At 47.0% G+C, this 27,641-nt stretch overlaps 1 protein-coding gene across 1 annotated transcript in view; it reads right to left on the bottom strand.

Annotated features, from left to right (window-relative positions):
- Positions 1-27,641, bottom strand: part of LOC309561587 (zinc finger CCCH domain-containing protein 7B-like) — a 604,923-nt gene that overhangs the window by 400,239 nt on the left and 177,043 nt on the right. Inside the window, exon 10 of the mRNA XM_082265580.1 lies at positions 16,677-16,929. Coding sequence (XP_082121706.1) covers positions 16,677-16,929 — 253 coding nt within the window. The remainder of the gene's footprint in view (positions 1-16,676; positions 16,930-27,641) is intronic.

The following is a 27,641-nucleotide window of genomic DNA, read 5'->3' on the forward strand; positions in this document are numbered from 1 at the left end:
GTTCTAGAGATGTGTCTTCTGCTAGAACTCCGTGTGCCATTGACCTGGTCTCGAATCTGAGCTGCTGTTAACCTGCGATTTCTGAGGCTGGTGACTCGGATGAACTTATCCTCCGCAGCAGAGGTGACTCTTGGTCTTCCTTTCCTGGGGCGGTCCGCATGTGAGCCAGTTTCTTTGTAGCGCTTGATGGTTTTTGTGACTGCACTTGGAGACACTTTCAAAGTTTTCCCAATTTTTCGGACTAACTGACCTTCATTTCTTAAAGTAATGATGGCCACTCGTTTTCTTGTACTTGGCTGCTTTTTTCTTGCCATAATACAAATTCTAACAGTCTATTCAGTAGGCTGTGTATCCACCTGACTTCTGCACAACACAACTGATGGTCCCAACCCCATTTATAAGGCAAGAAATCACACTTCTTAAACCTGACAGGGCACACCTGTGTAGTGAAAACCATTTCAGGTGACTACCTCTTGAAGTGTGACTCTACAATTTTCATAGTCATGAAAATAAAGAAAAAAACTCTTAGAATGAGAAGGTGTGTCCAAACTTTTGGTCTGTAATTATATATATATATATATTATATATATATATATATATATATATATATATATATATATATATATATATATATATATATAGAGAGAGAGAGAGAGAGAGACAGACAGACAGAGCTAACAAGTCCCCTATGAAATAACACTGGCAGGTGACAGGCTCTCCTATGGAGTCTCAGGGGGTCTATTGGACCCTAAATGTCTCCCCTAGCCTCCATTCCAGCTGATAAAAGGAGCTACTCAGAATTTCAGCAAGGTGTCTCTCGATCTGTTGCTGCTGGCCATCCCGGCAGGGTTTACATGGTCACAGGCTACCCAGAGGAGCACAGTTGTGGGTGTATATATCAGCTTGAACCACTTTGCTTGCCCCACATAATGCAGGTGGGCATAAGCCAATATCAAAACCCAACTTTATTAAATTTAAATAAAACCATTGACTTTCAGTTAGGGCTTTTTGTATGGGCTTTCATTTAGAAAACTGGATGAAAGGGGGGTGGTAGCGAGCAGCGAACCAAGATGGCTGCAAGCTAATCTCGCTCCTCACCGCCCGGACACATCCACCATCCCCATGCCTGCCTGAATGCCTCTTTCTAATCCCCACTGTCTCGGGTACTCCTCGAGCACCCCCGGAACATCGGATGGGGGAAAAAAGACAGTCACGACCCAGGCTTTCAGTGTCCAAAATGTAGACCAGACCTCAGACAAGCACTGCCCACGCCAGACACCATCTTGGAGGCTCCAACCATGAATCCGGACCTCTTCTCCCTACCGCCATCAAGTGAATCTGACCAGCTTCTGAAGATGGCCTAGAGGGGACCACAGAACCCCCACAACCTGCCTTGAAAGATTTGGACCTGCTCCTCCACTTCAAAGCGCTTCTGCACGCAGAGCTTTCGGCTGCAAAATCTAAATTGGCAGCGCAGCTCACTAAGGAAATCAGAGAACTGGATTCCTGCACAAATGACAGATCTTTGTACAGAGCCGAGACAGCACTCCCCCATCTAGGAGACTTTGAAAATTGAATTTTCCTACACACTTACCTGTAAAATCCATTTATTGAAGTAGATTACAGCAGTGGCTGCTGGTGCTCAAAATTTTTTTTTTGGGGGGGGGGGGGGGGGGCGAAAAAAGAAAAATGTAATAGGTATTGCTTCGCGGCAAAAAACACGGTAAAAGATTGCATGACTGAGGCCATGGTACAGGAGATGGTACAGGCATGTCACAGGTCATGGTACAGGAGATGGTACAGGAGATGGCACAGGAGATGGTACAGGAGATGGCACAGGTCATGGTACAGGAGATGGCACAGGTCATGGTACAGGAGATGGCACAGGTCATGGTACAGGAGATGGCACAGGTCATGGTACAGGAGATGGCACAGGTCATGGTACAGGAGATGGCACAGGTCATGGTACAGGAGATGGCACAGGTCATGGTACAGGAGATGGCACAGGTCATGGTACAGGGCATGGCACAGGTCATGGCACAGGGCATGTCACAGGTCATGGCACAGGGCATGGCACAGGTCATGGTACAGGGCATGGCACAGGTCATGGTACAGGGCATGGCACAGGTCATGGTACAGGGCATGGCACAGGGCATGGCACGGTCATGTCACAGGTCATGGTACGGGCATGTCACAGGTCATGGTACGGGCATGTCACAGGTCATGGTACGGGCATGTCACAGGTCATGGTACGGGCATGTCACAGGTCATGGTACGGGCATGTCACAGGTCATGGTACGGGCATGTCACAGGTCATGGTACGGGCATGTCACAGGTCATGGTACGGGCATGTCACAGGTCATGGTACGGGCATGTCACAGGACACAGAGCCAATTATAATAATAACTATGTGGGTTATGTGCTACCCATAGGTGAATGGACACTGCTAGATCAATTAGATTAACCAAACAGAAAGTCCTCCCCTATATAACCCCTCCTACATAGGAAGTATCTCAGTTCTGAAGCAAGCAATACATTGCTAAAAAGAGGGGAGGAACCTGCGTGTCCTGTGATGTACTCCAATAAACAGATTTTACAGGTAATTATGTGTGAAAAGCAAATTTCCTTTATCGTACACCACAGGACACAGAGCCTTTTATAATAACTGTCTGGGAAGTCCAAAAGCAACACCCCTGAAGGGAGGGAGAAACCAACACAGAAACTGCCAGAGAGCTACTCTGCTGTTTGTAATACACTGAGGCCAAAGGCAGTATCTTATGCAGTATGGACATCCACCTGGTAAAAACCCTGTGAATGTATGAACCAAAGACCAAGTAGTGGCCTTGCAAACCTAAACCACTGATGCCTGATGGCAGATAGCCCAAGATGCGCCCACACACCTGGTGAAGAAGCTCTCCCCAGCAAGGGTGGGATTGTGCCCTTTCAAACCATAGGCTTGAATGATTAACTGGCAGTTCCTATGAGAAACAGTTGACCTGAATGCCGCCGGCCTTTCCAGAGCTCTTCTGGCAGCACAAACCAGGATTCCAAACTTGTGCTGATAATTCAAGTAAATCCTAATTGCCCAATCTAGATCCTGAGTAGTACGCAGTCATCTTTTCTCTGCAAAATGGGGAATAGGAAAAAGAAAGGCAAGACGCCGTCCTAATTCCAGTGAAAACTAGAAATCCACTCTGGGCAAGAAAGATGAATGAGGATGCAACATCATCTTAACATGATGCAAGAAGGAGAACGACTCCTAACATGAAAAGGGCCGCCAGCCCACACATTCTTCTTGCCAAAGCAATAGTAAACCAAATAAACCACCCCCAGAGTCAAAGGACCAATGGAGTTTGTTTAATTGGGTCAAAACGTGGCTTTTCCAAGGACAGCCAAGACCAAATTTAAGCCCCAAGGACAAAAGGGTGGCCTGACAGGCGGGACAGTTTGTGTTACACCCTGTATGAAGTATAAATCTAGGAGTGAGAAAAAAACGGTCTCTGGAAAAAAAATTGATAGGGACGAAATGTAACCCTTAATGGTACTTAAAGCCAATCTCATTTCCCCTACAGATTGGAGAAACAAAAAAAATCTTCCACTCACATATTTCCGTTGGTGCCATTTCCTGGCTACACCCCAGGCAAAAAAAGATTTCCAAATCTTGTAATGGAAATTCCCTGAAGCCAGCTTCCTGACGCTCAACAGTGCCGAGATAACAGGACCCAAGGCCATTAGGTCTGGCTGGAACGGAAGTGACCAAGGAGCGTCCCCTGCAAGATTCACAATGTCCGCGTACCAAGCCCTCCTGGGCTAATTCAGTCAATACTAGTGTTACCACCTCTCGGAATCAGCAGTTATAACAGAGGGAAGGCATCAATTTGGGAGAACTGATCCATAATGTGTTACCAGTGCATCTACCCCTATTGCCAGTGGGACTCTCGTCTCAGAATCAACTTGTCCAACTTGTTATAGAACTTGGAATCCAGTAGATCCACCTGCAGAGTTCCTCAACATTGGCAGATTCCCGAAAACGTCTCGGGATGCAGGGACCACTTGATCCCGGCATTAGTCGCTGATGACTTGAAAACCCCCCCTGCCATTTTTCTATACCTGGAATATGTACTGGCAACAGAGACGGCACCTGCTGTTCTGCCCCAGACAGAATGTGGTTTACCTTACTGTGTGGCATGACTCCTGGTGCCACCCTGCTGGTTGATATTTTCCACTTAAGAGGCACTTACAGATTGAACCTACAACTGGTTCGTTCAATCCAGAGCAAGGTATACTGGACAAAATTTTTAAGATATTGATGGGCAGTATTTTCTCATGTAGAGACCAAGTTCAGTGAACTGTAGCCACTTTCAAATCAACTGTAGAGACTGGCATCAGTGGGTATTATCTTCCAAACCCCTGACAAAAAGAATTTCCCCCACTCCAGATCCTGAACCATCAACCACCAATTTGAGGTCTGCAATACCCCGAGAACAGAGCCCTTCGACAATCCAATGCTTGGATCTTCATGTTCCAGACAGAGCGAATGATCCTCTACAAAAGACCTGGAGTAGGACTGTACACAGGGAACGTGCTTCGACCTGGAAACAACTTCCTCCTGCAGAATTGCATAAAAAGAAAATCTGGAACCAACTGCTTCTTGAGCAAAGATTAATCGAGGTATACTGAGATTGACATCCTCTGCGTCTTCAACAAGTCCAGCACCGGGGCTAGGAGCTTTGTGAACCCTCAGCAGCTGGGGCCAGCCCAAAGAAGGCGGTCGAGAGTTTTACAATAATGAGCTCATAACTTCTGCTCCAAGAGCCAATGCAAGGCAAAAAAGATTGACTATGGCAGACCTAGAAGGTCCCAAGAAACGTACTTACCCTACCAGGTTTCTGCCAGCAAAAAAACAGAGCGAAACACCTCAGAGACTGCTCGAAGATCCTCTGGCCCGAGATACTCAAAACACAGCAGCCTCAGATGCCTCCCTCACTCAGGAGGGGAAAAGCTTACCGCATCTGGTATTCCCGGGCAGTCTCCCATCCAAGTACTAACCAGGCTTGATCCTACTTAAAATCCACAGTAAGATTAATTCAAGCGCTGACAGGAACAGGCTATGTAATTAGAGACATCCACTAGAATTCCTGGCCAGGAAAGGACTTGAAGAAACTTAATTAAAAACATTTAGGTTTATTGGAGAATAAAAATTGTATAAATACCGTCAGATGTGCAATGCAATGGTGTGGTATACAGGAAAGGTAGATACTTTCTTAAAATAGAAAACTTACCTCTGTGCTATAAGATGTAGTCTGCACTGTGGCCACAGCGTGGGGATGGAGTAGGCAAAAAGGACGACTCTTACCAGGTGGAGCGTCAGCTAAGTAGGAGAGAGCCAGTCTAGCCAGTAAGCAGGGTGTCCGGGACAGGTGGAAGCAGTCGCGTTCCCCGGCCGTGGAACGCTCCGGACACCGTGAGGCAGATGCAGCGCTGGGTGATGAGGTCACTCACCGTGCCTGATCACGGAAGGGCCATTGAGGAAGGTGAAGGGGAGGAGAGCATCTGAGGTTGGTTCTGTCGCTATAGCAACATGTTTTGCGCTCCTGCACCTTGTCAAGGTAAGCATGGGACGGACCAAACCTCATTTATGTATTACAATCAGGAGGAGAGAGAATACACCCACAAGGGCGAGATTAATGGAACTTTTGGCATTCAAGTGTGTTTGCGGACACAGTGCAGACTCCACCTAGTGAAGACATGGTGGAATCACACTGGAACGTATGGAACAATCATATAAACAGTTATACTGTGGCCAGCAGAGAGGGCCAGAACATATTCTGCCCCCCTTAAGATACCGGTCACTTCCCGGGTCACCAGGGCACCCTTTGTGCCCCCTTGATGAGTGATATATGCCACAGCCGTAGCGTTGTCCAAATGTATCTATACAGGACAATCTTGCAGATGATCCGTCCATTGAGACAGACAAAAAGTCTGATCACCCGAATTTCCAGGATGTTAATCGACAGCCTGGACTCCTCTCGAGTCCAAACACCTTGGGCCGAGTACACTCCCAAGACACCTCCCCATTTGGAACTGACTGGCATCTGTGGTGATCACATTCCAATACAGGGAAAGAAAGGATTTCCCAGACAAAGGGCTTGGGACCAAAGCCACCATGGCAGGGACTCCCTTGAAACCCCCACTCAACAGGATCAAATTGTCCAAAGACAGAGGATCCATGTTCCATTTGGTCAGAATCTCCTTTTTCAGGTCTGGTATGGAACTGCACAAATGGAAAAGCCTCGAAGGTGGAAACCATCAAACCCAGCACTTGCATGCAAGTCCTGAGCAACGACCGATGGTTGGACAACAGGAACCAAACTACATCCTGCAGCTTCAGAAGTTTGGCCTGAGGAAGAAACAACAGGGCTGACACTGAGTCCAGAGTCAGACTCGAGTAATCCAGCTTGGTGAGCAGAATCAGTACAGATTTCTGAAAATTTAGTATCCATTCGAACTCCTGTAGAGTTTGCACAGTAATGTCCGAGTCGGCTTCTACAGCCGAAGAAGACTCCGCATGCAGAAGCAGATCGTCCAGGTAACCCAGTACCGCAATCCCTTTCCGTAGTAGCAAGGCCAGAACTGGGGCCAAAATCTTTGTGGACACCCGAGGAGCTGAGGCGAGATCAAAAGGTAACGCCATGAATTGATAGTGATCTTCGCCCATGGCAAAATGAAGAAAACGCTGATGCCCGACACATATTGGAATATGAAGGTAAGCGTCCTTGAGATCCATAGAAGCCAAAAGATCCCCTTGATGAAGTAAAGCTACTACTGTGCAGATGGACACCATCCAAAATTTCTGAACCCGCACAAAGTGGTTCAGAGCCTTGAGATCCAAGATCGGACGAACTTTGCCTTCCTTCCTGGGAACTGTAAACAGATTTGAATAAAATCCTTGAAAATGTTCCGACTCTGGAACCGGCACAATAACTCAGCTAACAGGTCCTGCATTGCCCCACAGAGGCCCTGAAGCCACTCGTGAGACAGGCTTAAGATGGAAGGAAAGAACCTTGCTGGAGGCAAGGACCGAAAGTCGATCTTATAACCGAACCAAATCAACTCATGGGCCCATCTGTCCTGAATGAGCAAGGTCCACAGATCCGGAAAAAGACCAAGACGTCCCCCCACTCCAGATGCACGAGGACCCCACCTCAGGCTGGTGAAGGCTTGTCTGCTGAACCAGAAGTGCCCGCTTTGGACTTACCATTCCAGGGTCTCTTGGAGCCTCCTGCAAAGATACGGGTGGATCTCGAACCCTTTTCCTGTGATCCAGATGGACGAAAGGGCCACTTGTGAGCTGAGAAGAAAGGACCTTGTTTACGATGAGGTTCCTTGCCCCTAGCAACCTGCAGAAGTAATGTACTCTTACCTCCCGTAAGAGCCTTAATGATCTCTTCCATAGAGGCCCTGAACAAACGGTCACCTACAAAGGGTAGATCAGTCAGCACCTTTTTAGAAGCCTGGTCGACCGACCAATACTTCAACCCAATCATGCGGCTAAGGATCACTGCCTTCACAGATACCCTGCCAGCCAAGGTGACTACATCCAAAGATGCATCACAAAATGTACTGTAACCCCTGGATCAAGTGATCCGCCAGCTCAGGAGAGTGTTGACTCCCTTCCAGATCCTGACGTAAAATCTTTGCCCACTCCGTTAAGGTCTGAGATACCAAGGTGGTAGCAAACACAAGTCAAAAAATTGAACAAACCACTGTGAAAAAGGTAAGGGACCAGAGCCTCAGCTCTCTTATCCACGGAATCCTTAAAGCGAATGTGTGGCCTTCTTTAGCCTGAAAACCTGAGAGTCCACCGACAGTGGAACCACCAGTTTCTTCAGAAGAGACTCCTCAAAGGGATATCTCCTAGTGAAGCGCTTAGGTATTCCAACTATGCGTTTTGGGGGAACCAGAACCCCACTGACTATTGGATATCTCGTCAAAATAGGCAGGAAAGGGGAACACCTTCGAAGATTTAAGGGTGCCAAACTGCACGGCGTCGCCGACTCAGCACCGGCTGAGTCTTCCGACTTTAAAGTTTCCCACACTGACACAATTAGGGCATCCACCAGTGCTTTTTTTAGGCGTGGCTGCAGAGGAGGAGGACTCCTCGCCTCTATTAGAGCACTCAGCATGCGTGGATGCAGACCCAGTGGGCTGACTCTCATCCGCGGCGGCAAAATCCTCCTACGACTGTAAAGTAGGCAGAGGATACAGATTAAGATGTTTGGGGCGAATCTTGCTAGGCCTCCTTTGCAGGGCAATATCTACTTTGGATACAAGTGACTGCAGGGCTGCCGTCATGGCCGCCAGGGCAGACTGAGACCCAGAGGGTCCCGCAGCTTTCAGGAGTGGTCAGGTGGTGAAACACGCTCCAGAGGCTCCATTGCCAACAAAGGGTTAAGCGGAGCCACACCATGCACAAACGAAGAAAACTTTTTTTTTTTTGCACTGCTGGAGCACCACAAGAATCAGTGCACCCGTCACACTGTATATGGCAGAAGAAGGATCGTATACCCCCAGATAATCACCACCCAAAGCTGGAGAGCATCAAACAGCCCCGCAGCACATCACAGCACTCAGACTACAAGAAAATGGCTGCCGTTCATCTCTATGGGGAAACCAAACACATGGCCCTGGACTACACAAAGATGGTCGCCGAAGCCGCGGATGCAGAATTGACAGCAAAATAGCGACATCACGCGGCGCTGCACGGGACATGGGACCCTAAGGAAAAGGTCATGTACCAGGAGGGGACCCCCGCCCCCCCCAGCACCACCAAGGTACGGGAACCCCATAATAGTAGAGGTCGACAGCGGCACCCAACCCCCACTCTCCAGCCCAACACCTACCCAAATGCACCCTAAGGATGCTAAGGGAGGACATCCTTAATGACTGAATCCAAATACACTGAAGAGTAGTCTTTATCAATAAATGTACTTTTGAGAAGATGAACTTGTTGAAAGTAGTCCTCGAAATTAGTACAGTTACGCCGTAGCCTTATAAATTGACTCTTAGGGACCGACTTGAGCCATGATTCATGATGGCAACTTCGGCTATCAATAAAACCATTATGGTCAGTTGCCTTGAAATGGGTAGTAGTTCTAAAAGGGAACTATCCCTGACCACAATATTGAGATCTAGGAAATGAAACCTTTCATCACTTGCTTCGTGTTTAAGTCTAATTCCAAACACATTATCGTTCAATGTTGAAAAAAATTAATCCAACGATTGGATGGTTCCTTCCCAAATCAAGATAACATCATTGATGCATCTTTTCCACAAAAGTAGTTCCGGTCTCCGTTCTTTAAGAACAAAGTCCTCCTCCCACTTTGCCATGAAGAGGTGGGCCATGTTCGGTTAGTTAGGATTAATGAGCATTTGGGCAATAATAGAAGGGGCTTCACAAAACACAGTGTATCTAGACACTATGCTGAGTGCCACAATAAAAAGGCAGGTGGTACCACCATAATAGGCATAGATTTGTTTACAGCACACTGGAGGGGGAGCCAAGTACGACGGGAGATTTCAAGATTGGAAACTCGCTGGATTTGTGACCTTATGAGTTACTCTCCCCATGTGGATTGGGACTTCAACTGTTTTTTAAATAGCAGCTGACTTGCCAATATCCACATTTTTTCCTTTTTTCTGGTTTAATAATTTTTATTTTGCATCTAGTCCGCATCTAATATATACATGGTGTGATGTTAAGCTTTTTAGGCATCTAAGTAGTCTAAATGTGATATATTTATATCGTTTTTACTGTTTATACAAAATATATGCAGGGAGGCCTGATTTAAGGCATGGCCCTGCACACATAATCCATTGAGGATACTGTGTATTACTGCCATCAATAGGGGGTGCTTATTTATTCTTGATTATCCTTTAAAACATTCACAATGATTAATTGGTTTAATTTTTTAATTATTTATTGATCTTCATATATAGGGTGTGTAATTTGTTAAGAGTTCTGTATCTCGTTTTAAAATTATTGTATTTTTACACTGTGGAGCGCAGTCTTGAACGAAAGTCATTTGGCGTTCTTATGTCTTAGACCACTGGGTGACGCTCCACGTTGGATATAACTGGATTTTTGACTTACCGTAAAATCCTTTTCTCTTAAGCTCATTGACAGACGCAGGACTCCTATCTTGATATCCGTAGGGTTATAATGCCCCCTACAGGAGTAGGACACTAGGCAGAAAAAAAGTTCTGGCTACGCCTATGGGCAGTCCCAGGGGGTATACCCTCTCACTTCCTACTATAAAATGTCAGTTTTGTATCAAAGCAGTGTCAGAGAAATCATACCAACCCAACTCAAACAGAGGGGCAGGTACTGCATCTGTCAATGAGCTTAAGAGAAAAGGATTTTACAGTAAGTCAAAAATCCAGTTCTCTCATTGACAGACGCAGGACTCATATCTTGATATCCGTAGGGACGTCCCAAAGCCGCCAGGGAGGTTCGACAATCATCTGCATAATGTCCGCGTACCAAGACCGATGCGGCCAGTCTGGAGCTACCAGAATCACCAGCATCCATTCTGAGGCTAACCTGCGGAGGAACCTGGACAACATTTGAATCGGAGGAAAGGCATATCTCAGCCGATACCGATGCCACGGCACCACTAATGCGTCCGAGGCGTCCGCCAGAGGATCGCTAGATCGAGCCAGGAACCTTTCCACTGTTTTGTTGAGACGGGATACGAACAGATCCACGTCCGGAGACCCCCACCGGATACACAGAAGGTGAAACACCTCCGGGTGTAAGGACCATTCCCCCTGGTCCAGGGTCTGGCGACTCAAATAGTCCGCCTGCCAGTTTTCCACACCTGGAATGTCAACGGCCGAAATCGCCGGAACATGCGATTTGGCCCAAGACAGACTCTCGGCCACTTCCCTGGCCGCCCGGGCACTCCTGGTGCGCCCCTGATGATTGATGTACGCCACTGCTGTGGTGTTGTCCATCTGCACTCATACAGGGCAGCCCTGAATCCGACCTGACCAACGGAACAAACAGAGCTTGATTGCCCGGAGCTCCAGGGCATTTATTGGTAGGGAGAACTGCTCCCCGGACCACGTCCCCAGGGCACAAATCGTGCCCAGAACTCCACCCCAGCCCAACAGGCTGGCATCCGTAGAGAGCCCCATCCACAATAACGACCGGAAGGACTTGCCTTGTGTCAGAATCGGTGACTGGAGCCACCACAAAAGATCCCGTAGCAGAGCCAAAACCTTGGTGAACACCCTTGGAGCCGAAGCGTCACCGAAGGGCAACGCCACGAACTGGTAATGCTCCTCTGCGTTTGCGAAGCGGAGATACCGCTGATGACCCTCGTAAAAAGGGATGTGCAGATATGCATCTTTTAGGTCGATGGAGGCCATGAATTTCCCTGGACTCAGAGATGCCACCACCGACCGGATGGATTCCATCCGGAACTTCTGTACCCGCATGAGGCAGTTCAGTAACTTTAGGTCCAAAATCGGATGCACCTTGCCCTCTTTTCTGGGCACTGTGAACAGATTGAAATAAAACCCCCGAAACCTGTCCCGCAGAGGGACCGGCACGATGACCCCTTGGGCGAGAAGATTTTGAACTGCCCGTTGAAGATCCCGGAAACGATCGGGAGTCAGGTGGAGATTTGATGGAAATAAACTGTCTGCGGGGTGAGATCGGAACTCAATCTTGTACCCTGAACGAATGAGCTCGCAAACACACCTGTCCTTAATGTCGGACAGCCAGGGCTCGGGAAAACAACGCAGACGTCCCCCCACCCCTGATACGGGTGAGGGCATCCCTCCAGGAAGGGGGGGACTGGGTTGCCTGCCCAGCTTGACCCGTTTTGGGCTTGAAGGACTTACCCTTTTCCTGTGCCCGGAAAGTACCCCCCGTTAGTTTTAAAGGAGGGACCCCGCTTAGCGTAGGGAGATTTACCTTTCAAGACTTGAGTCAAGAGTACTTTTACCCCCAGTAAGCCCCTTGATCAGTTCATCCAGAGAGTCACCAAAAAGACAATCCCCCGCAAAAGGAATGTCAGCCACTGTCTTCTTAGAAGCGTGGTCGGCCGACCAGCTTTTCAGCCAAATAATTCAACGGATTGCAATCCCAACCGCAGATAGACGTGCGACCAAAGGAGCCTCGTCCAAAGCCGCGTCACACAGGTACATCAAGGCCTGTGCCATCTGATCCAACATGTCCAGTGCAGCAGTAGAAACCGACTGCTACCAGAGTGCGCCTAAGCACCTTGGCCCATTCTGCGATAGTCAGAGACCATCACTGAGGGGAACACCGGTTTCAGCAAGGAACCCGCCACTATATACATGTGGCGGGAAAGCGTTTCCACCCGTCTATCCGCCGTGTCCTTAAACACCGGGGAGTCTTCCACGGGCATCAAGGTGGATTTATTTAATCTGGAAACAGTGTGGTCCACTTAAACCACAGTCCAGCGATTATCAAACGAATCCGCAAAGGGATAACGGGACTTAAATCTCTTAGGTACTACCAGCGTCTGCTTAATGCGACGCCATTGGTCATTTACCGTTTCCTGAAACTCCTCGGGACAAGGAAAAACCCTGACCCGACTTCAGGGCCTTGCGGGTCCTGAAGGAAACCCGCTTACCTGCCATGGAGGGCTCATCATCAAGATTTAAAGTCTCCTTAACGGAGCTAGTAAGTGCGTCTACCGCCGTGCGGTCACGTGCAATCCCAGAGGAAGAATCCTCCTCCTCCACATCTGCGAAAACGGGGACCCCTCAAGGGGGGCGTCGCCCCTTGGCAACCAATTAAGGCTCTGAGTCAGAAGACCGAGAGGGCATAGGCAGTTTCTTTGTAACTCGGTCAGACATCAGCAGATCAACTTTTGACGCTGAAGTCGCAATTGCAGCAGTTAAAGAGGCTAAGGAAGTGGGATCAGGAGTATCTGAACCACCAACTAGGTCTGTGGGGAATTTGCTATCCTGGAACTCTATATTAGCAAAGTGCAAAAAAAAATGACGCTGGCCCTTTAAAATGGGGGTTTCCACGGACCCCCAACGCAAACTGCACTACAGGTGGAGACCCTTCTCTTAACTAAAGCTAAACTGACAAAAGAGTGCTAGCAGAAATATAGCCAGAGAAAACCAGTAAAATCCCCCCACAGTGTCCCTATACTTGCCATGCTGCTTTTGAGAAAGCTGATTATAAAGAGGAAGTGACCTCACGCCCCTAGAGGCTAAAACCAGCCCTGAGCCACAAAAAAATGTTGCCTGATAAGAGTCAAATGGAGGAAAAAGCACTTTGAAAATGGCCACTGCCCAGACAGGACATCCGCCCACACTAAAGATGGCGCCCGATCGACGTAGGCAATGATGATGAAAAATGGCCGCTGCCCTCACGGTGAGGCCAAACAGTCAGCCCTTACCAAACATGGCTGCCGGGCGAAACAGCGCCAAAAGCCGCAGAAAACGCCCGCACTGGCCCCCACCGGGATCTGCACAGAGCACCCCCGTGGAGAAGGAAGCCCCCAAACCCCCCGTATGGCGGACAGGGAAGGTAAGACACAGGGGGCCATCCCACAGCCATGAGGGGGATATTACAGCAAACTTTACATGTACCCCCATCCCCAGAGTGGGCCCACTCAATACCCCCTCAAAAACCTGTTCCCAGGGACAGAGGGGTAGTAGTACTCACCATACCGCGAATGTGGGCACCGTTCTGACACGGGAGACCTCCCACCTGGGTGGGGGTGCCCTCAGTCAGGAAGGATGCTAGCAAACCCAGGCGTTCCGATGATGAGACATCCCAGCGAAGATAGAAAAACTTTGCAGGCTCGTCCTCGCTTCTAGGGGCACTGTCCTTCTGAGGCCTGGGCATACCAAAAGCCTGCGACGCTCGATGGCAGACTGGGACTCCATAAGGTTCTATATTAACCAGTACGAGGCCCAGTTCTGCTGACGCTTGTAGACCTCCAAATTCTGACTAATGTAGGTGAGAGAAAGAAATAAAAAGCTATTCTTAAAAGAAAAAACATTTTTCAGAAATAAAACAAGAAAAAAAAAAAACAGACACTAGGTCCCAGCAGGGAAAACCTAGCCTACTCCTGGCCCTAGGCAGCAAAGAACTGGATTAGAGTGGTACTGGCTGGAGGATACAGTGGAGAAGGCCAATACCCAATCGTGAAGACTGTATGAATGGGCGGCGACTGTCAGAGGACATAAGAGAAATAACTTTTTTTGCTTAACTTAATTTTGTGTAAAAAAAAAAATATATATATTTCTTCATTTTTCCAAGATTTGTGGGAAAAAAATGACAACTTCAAAAAACTCCCCATGCCTCTTACTAAATACCCTGGACTGTCTACTTTCCAAAAAGGGGTCATTTGGGGGGTATTTTTACTGTCCTGACATTTCAGGGCCTCAAGAAATGAGACAGGCCGTCGGTACATCAGGTGATTAGGTGTGATTTTCAATGATTGGCACCATAGCTTCTAGACTCCAACTTTCACACAGACTAAATAATAACCACTAATGTGGGTTATTTTTACCAAAGATATGTAGTAGTATAAATTTTGGCCCAAATCTATGAAAAAAAATTACTTATTTGCAAAATTTTATAATAGAAACTAAAACTAAAATGTTTTTTTTCTTTCAAAATTGTCGCTCTTTTTTCACTTATATCGCAAAAAATAAAAAACCCAGAGGTGATTAAATACTACCAAAAGAAAGCTCTCTGTGTGAAAAAAATTATAAAAAATTTGACTGGGTACAGCGTTGAATAACTGAGTAATTATTCAAATTTTAAGAGCACTGAAAGCTGAAAATTGGTCTGTGCAGGAAGGGGGTGTAACTGCACTGTATGTAAGTGGTTAATTTACCTTTACAATCACTTTAAGGTCAGTCAATGGCAGATTCCCAGTGGGTATAGGCCACTGTTAAACTCCTTCCCAAACAGGAACAGATCCAGTAAGCAAGTAGCGGTTTTCAGGGGTGCATCCAAAACCCATACCCAAGATTATCACAAAAAGCAGGTGTAATAGGAAGGTCTTTTCAGCTGTAGGAGCTCTGAACAACCCAAGACTTGAGGCAACAGGCTGATCTTTCAGATACAGAGTAATACATACTGCAACAATAAGAGCCAAAATGGTCTCTTGTAAATGAAAGGTAATGGTAAAAGACTCCATTTCTTGAAAAACAAGCTCATCAAGAAGAGACTGAGAGGGGCCCCAAATCAGCAATGGACTCTGCAGGGGAAGATGCAGGAGCACACTTAGAGCTTCTGTGGTCAGCATCAACAAAAACTGAGTTCATTTGTCACCAAGTCTAGAGACACTGCAAGATAGGGCAGAGCACACAGCCTCACCTGGCAGAGCTAAGGAGAACTCCAGTGACAGGTGGACCCTATAAACATAAGGTAGCAGGAGTCCAGATTGCAGACATCGGTACATTCAAAAGGTACAGGACCAAACATCCCTGGAACTGTTAGGTGAGTGTGAGATGAGGTTAACTATTACAACTGGACCATCCCCTTTGAGTTTAGATACAGATATGTTACATCTCCTTGATAGTGATGCAACCAAGCTCACAGTATGAAGCAAGGCCTCAGGCACCCAGAAAAACCCAGAATGCTAGTAGCCAGTGAGGGTCAGATTGCTAAAGGGGACTAGCCACTATAGGCAGTAGGAACAAAAATTGGAGATTGACATTTCATGTGGCTTTTTGCAAAGCAGGAGAGGCAACAGGGAGATGCCTGCTCAATGATGAATGGCAGAAAAAAGCATGGCTGACATTAAACCCAGCATTTAAAGCCAGAGCTCAGTCCCTCTGTGTTATTCCCTCCCACAGTAAAAACTGTCAAAAGGCAGGAAATTTAAAGCCAGTCCAAGCAATAAGGAAGCTCTCAGCGCTCAGCCCAATCAGCCTACCCAAAGAGCAAGCCCTAATAATTAACAGCTTTGGACCTGAAAAGCACTTTGTGGTGAAAAGGTTACAAGACAGGGGTCTGGAAAGTGCTTTAAGTGGAACCTAGTGCCCCACTTCCAGTCTAGCACTGCTACATTTAGTCCAGGGAGTCTGGACACCGCACTCTAAAGCTAGGCTAAAGGTTGAAGAAATGCTGTGAATGGCTACAATTGTGATGGCTAGCTTTAGCAGCAATGTAGTGAATCTTGATTGAAGAGAAAAAAAAAAAAAAAAAAAAAAAAGAAAAGAATGGAAGAAAAGAAATCTAGGTAATAAAAATAGGTTGAACTTTGCCCAGCAGAGGGGAGAAGAAAAATGTCCACCCTACTAGGACACTAGCAAAAAATTAGGCATGCTGATAGTGGGTGGGGGTTATCCTGGCCTAGCCTACAGTTTTGTTTGCCAGTGTCCTATCCTCCTGTAGCCAGCAGCGTAACCGAAAAGGTATTATAGAATTCCTCAGGAAGATAAGTGTATTAAACGCCTAGCAAAACCTATATCACTAACATATAGATCAGTGTCCACTGGGGCCCTATACCGAGAGAATATATTAAAGTACATTAAAAGCTACAGTAAATGCAGGCATCTGCTATCACATAATACAGGTTTACTTCTTTGTCCAAGACACCAGTAGTGAGATTTTCTGCCAGAGACTTCACCTTATCTTATCTTACTTTGTTGCTAACCCTTACCATTTACAAAGGTGTCCAGGCTGTCCAATGTCTCCCGAGTGCAATCAAATCTGTCCAGAGTATCCAAGTGTATATCGAAAGATGGCTTTAGAGGTGCTCTGGCAGGCACCACCAGTTGTTTTCTAGTGTCCAGCAAGCCAAAGGAAGCCGGCGGCAGGGGGGATGATGCTGGAAGGCCAGTAGGTACCAATGGTGACAGCAGGTGATTGCCAGGAGGTAATACCGGTATAAGCTGCGGCACATGTTTGGATGCCTGAAAGAATAAAAAACTGATAGCCATTACAAACATCCTAAAGCAAAGTCTGAGGTATGTAATATTTAAGTTTCAGACTTTCAGCATAAAATATTTTCTAGAAAGCAGAAATAATTATACTTATGGATTTGTTTTCAATACTAATTTTGCATGTGTAAGTGTGTTATACCAAGCCCCCCTTCCTTTCCATGAATGAACACAGTCAGCAATCAATGCAAATCGCTTTTGTGTTCATTCATCCCCAAAGCATAACAGTGTTTACTATGCTTCAATTTGTGAATGAATAGGAGTCTCTCCAAAGCCACAGCCATTGCTTCCAACTTGACATCCATGAGGGTGCATGTCCATGAACTCATACTGTCTGCATTTGAGGAAATGCACCTACACCCACAACGAAGACAGATCAGTCCTTGCAGCCACTGCATCCCAAATGACCTGAATATGACTGCCTGCCCACAGAGAAAAAACACACACAAATTGAACACCTCTATATACGCAATTCTATACAAACAGTTGATACAGTGGAAGGCAAAAAAAATACTAAAAGCAGCATCCAATTTGAACCCTCAATCGGATATTCCCTGGAAAAACTTTAACTATAAGTCTTAGTAACCAGTTATATTATGTGAATTTAGGAAAGAATCCAGGCCTTTTTTAAATAATCTACTGAGCCGGCAAGAACCAGCTCAACGGAGTCTAAGCCACATCCTCACAGCTCTTACTGTAAAGAAACCTTTGCGTATTTGGAGGTTAAACCTTTTCCCCCAGACGTAGAGAGTGACCCCTTGGCCTCTGTAATAACCTTAAAGTGAACAACTCCACACTAAGCTCACTGTTTGGAACACCATGTATTTATAGATGTTCAACATATCCCCCCTTAATATAGTCTTCTGAAGAGAGAATTAAATTCAGCAAATCTTTCCTTATAGCTGAGCTCCTCCATGCCTCTTATCGGTTTGGTTGCCCTTCTCGGCACTCCCTCTAGTTTCCCAATACCCTTTTGTGAAATGATGCCCGAAACTAAACTGCATATTCCAGAGGAGGTCCAAAATGATTTTTACAAGTGCAAAATGATGACACTTTCTCTCTCTGCAGTCCATACCCTATTAATACAAGAAAGGATTTGGCTCACTTTGGAAACTGCAGCTTGACTTTGCATGCTATTAGGCTTATGACCAACCAGAACAACCAGATCCTTCTCCACTATTGATTCCCCTGGTCTACTCCCCCTAGTATGTATGAGGTGTGTATATTTGTAACCCCAAAGTGCATAACTTTACATTTATTAACATTAAACCTTATTTGCCACAGGTCTCCCAATTAAACAGTGCATTGAGTCTGGTTTTAAGTTGGAGATATCCTGTAAGGATGCAAGTCCACTGCCTAGCTTGGTGTCGTCTGCAAAGCTTGAAATGGTACTTTTAATGCCAGATTTTAAATCATTTATAAAAACATTAAGAATTATGGGTCCCAACACTGAACTTTGGGGTACACCACTAATAACTTTAGACCATTCAGAAGATGAATTATTAACCACTCCCTGTTTCTTCCCTCCCTGTCCCTCTAGAAGTTTAACTAACATTTTTAACCACTTCAGCTCCAGGAGGTTTTACCCCCTTCATGACTGAGCCATTTTATTGCTATTTAGCACTGCACTACTTCAACCACTTTACCACCGGAGGATTTTGCTGTCTTCCGTCCAGGCCACTTTTTGCGATTCGGTGCTGTGCGACTTCAACTGACAATTGCGCGGTCGTGCGACGCCGTACCCAAACAAAATTTACGTCCTTTTTTTCCCACAAAAAGAGCGTTCTTTTGGTGGTATTTGATCACCTGTGCGATTTTTACTTTTTGCGCTATAAACAAAAAAAGAGCGTTTATTTTGAAAAAATAACAATATTTTTAACATTTTTTTATATGAAATTCCCCCCCAAAAAGATGTAAAAACCAATTTTTTAAAAAATTTTTGGCCAATTTGTTTTCTGCTACCTATGTTTGGTAAAAAAAAAAAATCGCAATAAGCGTATTTTGATTGGTTTGCGCAAAAGTTATTGCGTTTACTAACAAAGGGAAAGATTTCTGTAATTTTTGGTGTTTTTTTTTTAACGCGTAATGGCGGCGATCTCCGATTTTTTTTTGCGGGACTGCGACATTGCAGCGGACAGATCGGACCCTTGACTGACATTTTTGACACTTTTGGGGGTACCAGTGACATTACTGCAGTAATCAGTGCTATATATATGCACTGTTACTGTAAAAATGACACTGGCAGGGAAGGGGTTAATTTTATTGGAGAGGGAGGGGTTAATGTATGCCTGGTGCTTACTGACGTGTAGGGGGGGAGGTGACTGAGTGAGTCATGGACAGATCGGATGTCCAGCTATGCTGAACACTCCGATCTGTCACTCCCTGTCACTATGAAGATCCGCCCGCTTGTGTTTACACAGGCGGGCGGATCTCCACACTAGATCCACGGCGATCGGGGCAGAGCAGCGGCGATCGCCGCTGCTCCTCCCCTGGCCCGACTCCCGCTGTGAATGAAAACAGCGGGAGCGAGCATCCGGCGGCGCGCAAGCGCCGCCCAGAAGGGGGGAGTGTCTGACAACGTAGTACTACGTCGTCAGACGATAACGAGCCACTCTGCCGCAGTAATATTACTTTGGGCGGTGGTAAAGCGGTTAACTGGCAATTGCGTGGTCAAGCAACTCTGTACCCTATTTCTTTTTATACTACTAATGGAAGTGATCAGCGACTTCTAGAGGGACTGTGATAGTGTGAAGCGCAATCTGACACTAACTTTTAGACTGGGTTGGAGAACTGACTGACTGCCACTGACATCAGTGACACTAATCCAGTGATCAGTGATAATACTATACACCGTCATAGTACTAACGACACTGGCTGGGAAGGGGTTAAGAGTGTGCCTAACAAATGTAATTTCGTAAAAAGCAGCATACATACAAATTATCTCTGTTTTTTATCCCTGCCCCTTGCAACACAGGGCTCTGGGCTGTGAATGAATCATTGGCCAGGACCTGCTGACACAATCCCGCAGTGTGCAATCACAGTGGGTGTCGAGAGGGGGAGGGGGGCGGGCCTTAGGACACATGCGTGTATCCTAATCACGTAAACAGGCAGTGACATACCAGTACGTAGCTGTGCCTGTACGGGCTGCCCGTCATCAGTACATTACTGGCAGTCTGCAAGTAGTTAAATATAGCCACTTCAATGGTGTTGGGCCAATCCAGAGGTATTATGCTAGTCACTAAGAGTCCCTAAAAATGACAAACAATGGCTTTGCAATGACAGAGCTCAATTCTTTTAGACTGATGTACGTACGTACGTGTGTGTGTGTGTGTGTGTCATCTTGTCCAGGTTCCTAATTACTGACATTTTAGGGCCTCAAGAAATGAGATAGGGAGTCAGTACATCAGGATTGATCAATTTTCAAATATATATCACACAACATATGTTGTAGACGGACTTTCATCCAGACTAAAAATGCACCAATTTGGGTTATTTTTTTTTTTAAAAAGTAGCAGACTATATTTTGGCCTAAATTTATGAAGGATTATTTGTTTGCAAAAATGTTATTACCAAAACTAAGAATGTGTTTTTTCAAAATTTTCTATTTTTTTTTTTGCTTACATAGTCCTACTCCTGAAGAGATACAGAAAAATTGAAGCTGCGCCTGTCAGTGGATGAAAGAGAAAACCCATTGGGGATTAAATACTACCAAAAGAAAGCTCCACTTGTATGAAAAAAAAAATGATACAAATTTAATTTGGGAACAGTGTGGCATGACCAAACAATTTCCAGTTAAAGCAGCACAAATAGTGTAAAAATAATACAAAAAATGCCCCGTCATTAAGGGGTTAAAACCGTCCGGAAGTCAAGTGGTTAAGGAAAGCTTACTGACCAGAATGAAACCAGATGATTGGTGAACAGCAATGTATGTGGTACGGATATTCAAAACAGGGCTAATATATAGACCTAGAAACTTCAGACCAGTCAGCCTAACATCAATAGTATGTAAACTATTAAAAAAAATAAGGGACCAAATACAAAAGTATTCTGATGAATAAAGTATCATTAGTAGTAACCAACATGGTTGCCAGACCAACCATTTCATATTCTATGAGGCGGTGATCTGTAACTTGGATAGAGGAATGCCTGTGGATGTAGTATATCAGGATTCACCAACGCATTTGATACAGTACTCCATAAACATTTATTTACAAATTAAGGTCTTTTTGCATTAATGAGATTGCTTGTAGCTAGACAGAATAATGGTTACAGGAGCACGTCTCAAGGGTGGGGATTAATGGCATATTTTCTAAATTTTCTAGAGTTGTAAGCAGGGTACCCCAGAATCTGTTCTGGGACCAATTCTGTTTAACCTGTTCGTTAACGATATAGGGGTTGGAATAAATGGTTCAAACTCGGTATTCGTGGCCAAGCAGGGAAATAACTTCACTAGAAGTAATAGCAACTTTACAAGATGACCTAGGTAAAATAGAGGAGTGGTCAGCAATATGGAATATGAAGTTTAACATGATATTAAAAGTTATTTTAAAAAAAAGAAATTAAACAACGGTTTGTCACAGAGAAGCCTTGATCCTCCTATTTTACGGTCCTTCACCAGCACTCCTGGCATCTACACTTCCACAGAGTTTTTCGCCACACAAATCCTTTTCTCTTAGCTCATTGACGTCTGTCAATGAGCTAAGAGAAAAGGATTTTACGGTAAGATTTTACAAAAATCCATTTTTCTCTGTCGCTCATTGACAGACGTAGTCCTCTTTGATTAATATCAAATTGGGACGTCCCAAAGCAGTGCCACAAATGAGGGGTGGGAACAGAAATCAAAATCCAGAAGGCCCAACCGGAGCCAACCAGAAGTATCAAGGGACTCATCGAGCAAACAGATGAGACCTACCCAACAACCCCTCGAGGTAGACCAACAGTCTCCTCAAACAGCGGCCTGCAGGAACCTTGCGGCCAAAAGAGGCATCTGACGATGCCATCACATCAACCTTATACAACTTTGTAAAGGTATGAACCGACGACTAAGTAGTCGCCTTGAAAACCTGAACCACTGACGCCTGATGGCGGAAGGCCCAGGAAGCACTAAGCGCCCAAGTAGAGTGCGCCTTAACAGGGAACGGGGGATCCCGACCCTTAGATAGAATAAACCTATACCACCATCTGTCTGATCCATCTAGAGATGGTCGCGGCAGAAACAGGCAACCCCTTCTTAGGGCCATCCGTGATCACAAACAGTGAATCCGTATTACGAAATGAATCCGTAGTATTCAAGTATACCCTGATCGCCCGAACTTCATCCAAGGAATGCAACGCAAATTCTCGAGGATGACTGGGCTTAGGACACAGGGAAGACAATACCATGTCCTCATTCAAATGAAACTTTGAAACCACCTTAGGAAGGAAGGATGGATTCGGACGAAGAACAACCTTATCCCTATGAACCACCAGATATGGGGAACAACAGGATAATGCAGCCAGTTCTGAAACCCCACGTGCAGAAGTGATAGCCACCAAGAAGGCCACCTTCTGGGATAAAGTAAGCAAGGGAATCTCCCTGATATTTTCAAAGGGAGGTTTCTGAAGAACCGACAGCACCAAATTAAGATCCCAGGACGGTAAAGGTGCGCGCACTGGTGAAGCCAGGTGTCGCACCCCCTGGATGAAATTTCGCACCAAGGAATGAGTAGCCAAAAGCTTCTGAAAGAAGATAGCTAATTCTGAAACCTGACCCTTGATAGCACTCAAGGCCAGCTTCTGCTCAACCCCCTGTTGCAGAAAAGCCAAGATTCGGTTCACCGAATAAGAACGTGGAGGAAACCCAAGAGATTCACACCACACGATATAAGACTTCCATGTGCGATGATAGATCTTTCTGGAAGTCGCTTTCCTTGCTTTAACTAGAGTAGGAATAACTGAAGCTGACAATCCCTTGTCCTTTTAGCACCTGGGTCTCAATAGCTAGGCCGTTAAAGCCAGCGATCGTAAAGCAGGATGGAAGATCGGTCTCTGCGACAGCAGATCCTCCCTGAGAGGAAGTCGCCAAGGAACGTCTGCGACCAGCCTGACCAGGTCGGCGTACCAGGCCTAACTAGGCCAGTCCGGAGCTACCAGGATAACTAGGATTCCCTCCACCTCTATCCTGCGAAGAAGCTTCGGCAGCAACTTGAGAGGAGGGAAGGCATATAGTAGCTGATACTGCCCCCACGGGGCGATCATCGCGTCTGCGGCGTCTGCTAGAGGATCGCGGGAGCGAGCCACAAGACCTCCGCACTTACCTGTTGAGCCGAGATGCCAACAGATCCACATTCGGGGTGCCCCAACGAAGGCACAGTTGGTGGAATACCTCTGGATGAAGGGACCATTCCCCTTGATCCAGAATCTGATGGCTGAGATAATCAGCTTGCCAATTCTCCACCCCCGGAATGAATACCGCGGAGAGAGCTGGAACAAACCGTTCCGCCCAACGAAGAATGCTGGCCACTTCTATGGCCGCCAGGACACTCTTGGTGCCCCCTTGATGATTGACATAAGCCACAGCTGTGACATTGTCCGACTGGATCCGAACCGGGCTGCCCTGGAGCTGCTCGGTCCAGTGAATCAGACAAAGTCTGATCGCTCTCAGTTCCAATACATTTATCGGTAACCTGGACTCTTCCAGGGACCAAAGCCCCTGGGCAGATAATTGACCGAGAATTCCTCCCCACCCGGATAGACTGGCATCCGTGGTCACAATCGTCCAGTATATTGGCAGAAATGACTTCCCCTGGCTGAGCATCGGAGACCAAAGCCACCAGACCAGAGACTCCCTGGTCCGCTCGCTCAATCGATTGTCCAGGGAATCTGGATTCCAATTCCATTTGAGAAGAATTTCTCCTTGAAGGATTCGGGTATGGGACTGGGCAAATGGTACTGCTTCGAAGGAAGCCACCATCAAACCCAGGACTCTCATGCAAGTCCGAAGAGAAGGCCAGTTGTCGGATAGTAACAACTGAATTGTCGATTGAATCTTCCGGAGTTTTCCCGCCGGAAGAAATACTTTTGCTCTGGATGTGTCTAAAATTAGACCCAGATATCCCAGCCTCCTGGTGGGAACCAGAGAAGACTTCTGCAGGTTCACCAGCCACCCGAACTCTTACAAAGAGATCATGGTGATCTCTAAGTTTAGTAACCGAGTCTGCGTAGACTCCGCACGGAGTAGAAGATCGTCTAGGTAACCTAGAATCGATATGCCTCGTTGTCGCAACAGCGCCAACACTGGGGCCAACACCTTTGTAAAGACCCGGGGAGCCGAGGTGAGACCAACGGGTAACACCGCAAACTGATAATGGTTCTCTTCTACGGAAAAACGCAGGAAACGCTAATGTCCTGTGTAAATGGGAATGTGAAGATAGGCATCCTTGATGTCTATGGACGCTAGAAAATCCCCCTGATGCAGGGAGGCCGCTCCTGTGCGAATGGACTCCATTTAGAATTTTTGTATCTTGACAAAAAAATTGAGTGCTCTTAAGTCCAGAATTGGACGCACCTTGCCCTCTTTCCTGGGTATTGTGAAAAGGTTCGAATAAAACCCTTGAAAACACTCTGTCCAAGGAACGTGGACCACCACTACTTGTTGCATTAAATCCGTGACCGCCCCCCGCAGAGCTTCTAGGCGATCTGGGGATAGTCGGATATTGGAAGGGAAGAATCGCACCGGTGGGAGTGATTGAAACTCGATCTTGTAACCTGACCGTATGACTTCGCAAACCCACTTGTCCGGGATTCTGGAAAGCCATGGATCCGGAAACCGGCGAAGACGTCCCCCCCACCCCAGCTATGGGTGGGGGCGCACCTTCAGGCTTTAGTAGTCTTATCTTCAGGTCTGGAAGAGCCAGACTTTTGTTTGCCCGACCAGCGCCCCTTGAAACCTCCTGAAGGAGTTTTGGAGGGCTTTGCTTTGTCGCCCGTGGGGCGAAAAAATTTCTTATGAGCGGAAAAGGAAGGCCCCCGTCTCTGACGAGGTCTTTTACCCTTAGTACTTTGTGGCAAAAAAGTGCTCTTGCCTGCAGTGAGATCCTTGATAATCTCATCTAAGTTGGCCCCAAATAGGCGCTCCCCCTGAAAGGGGAGATTAGCCAAAGCTCTCTTGGAACCTTGGTCCGCTGACCAACACTTTAGCCACAGTGTACGCCTGAGGACCACTGCTGAAATTGAAGCTCGCCCCAACAATGGAGTGGCGTCTAGAGCAGCGTCACAGACAAACTGTAGCAGTTGTATCATCTGTTCCAGCAGATCTGATACCGCCTGGGGGATGTCTCTCCCCTCTAAGTCCCGGCGTAACCACTTGGTCCATTCTGTCACAGTTTGTGAAACCAGACTAATAGCAATTACTGGTCTAAAAGCTGACCCACTCAAGGAAAAGATGGCGCGAGACACAGCTTCCACCTTACGATCCACTGGATCCTTAAAGGACGGAGCATCCTCCAATGGGATAACCGTAGCTTTGTTCAATCAGGAAATTGGAGAATCCACCACAGGTGGTACTGTCCATTTCTTGAGGAGGGATTCCTTGAACGGATAACGCCTAATAATGCGTTTGGAAATAGCAGGGGTTCGTTTTGGATGACCCCATTCTTCCTTAATTACATTACCAAAACATTTGGGCCAGGGAAATACTTTCGCCATTTTGGTCCGTTTATTCGTACCAAAAGGGATCTCAGTCTCAGCTACTCCCGACGGTGTAACCTGCAGTCTTAAGGTTTCCCGGACAGATACAATTAGTGCGTTCACCAACGCTTCCTCTTGGGCTATGGTAGATGCCGAAACATCCTCCTCACTGTCTGAGGAGACAGTACCCGAGATACCAGCCCCAGATGAGGGACCTGCACCTGCAGTGACAGGCTCAGACTCTGAAGTTTCAGAGTTTCAGATGAATACGGGGTAGGCGGGGGTTGCTTCCTTGCGCCCCGTCCCTGACAGGCCACTTCCACCCGGGATACAAAAGACTCCAAAACCGCTGAAAAATGCATCAATAGTAAGTGGGGAACTGGAGGGTCCTGCAGCCACCTCGAGGGGATCAGGTGGAGATATATGTGTGGCAGGGTCCACGCTAATCCAGGACACTTTGCCAGTAAAAAATGTGAAAAATAAAAATATATATATATATATATATATATATATATATATATATATATATATATATATTTTACTTTTTTTTTTTAATATGTAATCCCCCCAGCGCAACAGCGCCCCTCAGCGTACCTGCTCTGGACCCCCACAGAGAGAGAGAGACCCCAAGGGCTCACCACCTGATGCAGAGAAGTTTCCAAACTGCTCCCAGCGTTGTCCTATTCAGACTAGGAAGTCCTGTGATAGCTTTCCCGGGTAAGGGAAGTGGCTCCGCCCCCTCTGCGCGCCTTCCGGCGCTCCCAGCTACTCCTCGAGGTAGCTGGGTGCATCAAACATGGCCGCCCCCATGCAGGAGACACCAGGCTACGGCAAAATGGCGGCCTGCGTGACCTGCGGGCGGCCTGTGTAGACCCTGCGTCTGTGGTCCTGTCGGGATCCCTGCGGTCTACAACAACATGGCGACGGGCTGCCGATCCTGTGTGGCTCCTACCGGAGGATTGGCGGCGCCTGCGGACGGTTTATAGAAGGCTGGCGGCGGCCTGCAAATGCGGCCTTCGGGAGGATGGCGGTAATCCCTGCATCACCTCTGCATAGGGTAAGTGCTTGCCTTTACCTACATGCCAGTATTTTCCAAATAGTCAGCTCCCAAACCAAGCCTCATGGAGTGTCAGCTCCCAAACCAAGTCTGCTGGAGTGTCAGCTCCCAAACCAAGGCTGCTGGAACGTTAGATCCCAAACCAAGCCTGCTGGAGTGTCAGCTCCCAAACCAAATCACACTATCACAGGGAGATTTGTCAACATGTCATAGGCTAGAGGGGGAACCTTAATGTCAAAAAAGGTCCGACCATACACAGAGGGGCCCGTATCCCAAAAACCCCACAGGAGGGAAGGGGGAACATCTACTCACCATACCGGAACTGACGGGCACCCTCTCTTAACAGAACCCCTCTCCACCGAGGTGGGGGGCTGTCGACCAATACGGACGCCGTGACTCTGCTGGTCCTTGGCGTCCAAGCGAGACGTTTAACTCGCAGGGTCAGTCCCCGTCCAGTGGGACTATGTCGCGGCTGACCCAGCGCGGAGCTATGGCCTGCTCGCGCTCGTAGGCTGAACCGGGGTGACCACTGGATCTCAACATCCAGCCCGTCGCCCGGCTCCAGCATACTTACTTGAATGTGTCGCGGCCGACCTAGCGCGGAGCTATGGCCTGCGCGCGCTCGTAGGCCGGCTGGGGTGACCACTGGATCTCAACATCCAGCCCGTCGCCCAGATCCGGCGTGATTTGCTTGAAGATCTCACAGGAAAACTGGAGAAAAACAACTACCTAAAAAAGGAAAAAATTTTCTAAAAAAATCTTGCCAGGACCAAAGATCCCAGCAAGGAACTTAGGTCCTTACTCCTGACTAGACAGAAAAAAACTGATTTCCTGTAGCAGAGAGGAAGAGGATATACCCTCTGGGACTGCCCCTAAGGTGGGGCCAGAACGTTTTCTTCTGCCTAGTGTCCTACTCCTGTAGAGGGCAGTATAACCCAATTTGATATTAATCAAAGAGGAC

Source organism: Pelophylax lessonae (assembly GCF_965119305.1).
Source record: "Pelophylax lessonae genome assembly, chromosome: 8".
Taxonomy (NCBI): domain Eukaryota; kingdom Metazoa; phylum Chordata; class Amphibia; order Anura; family Ranidae; genus Pelophylax; species Pelophylax lessonae.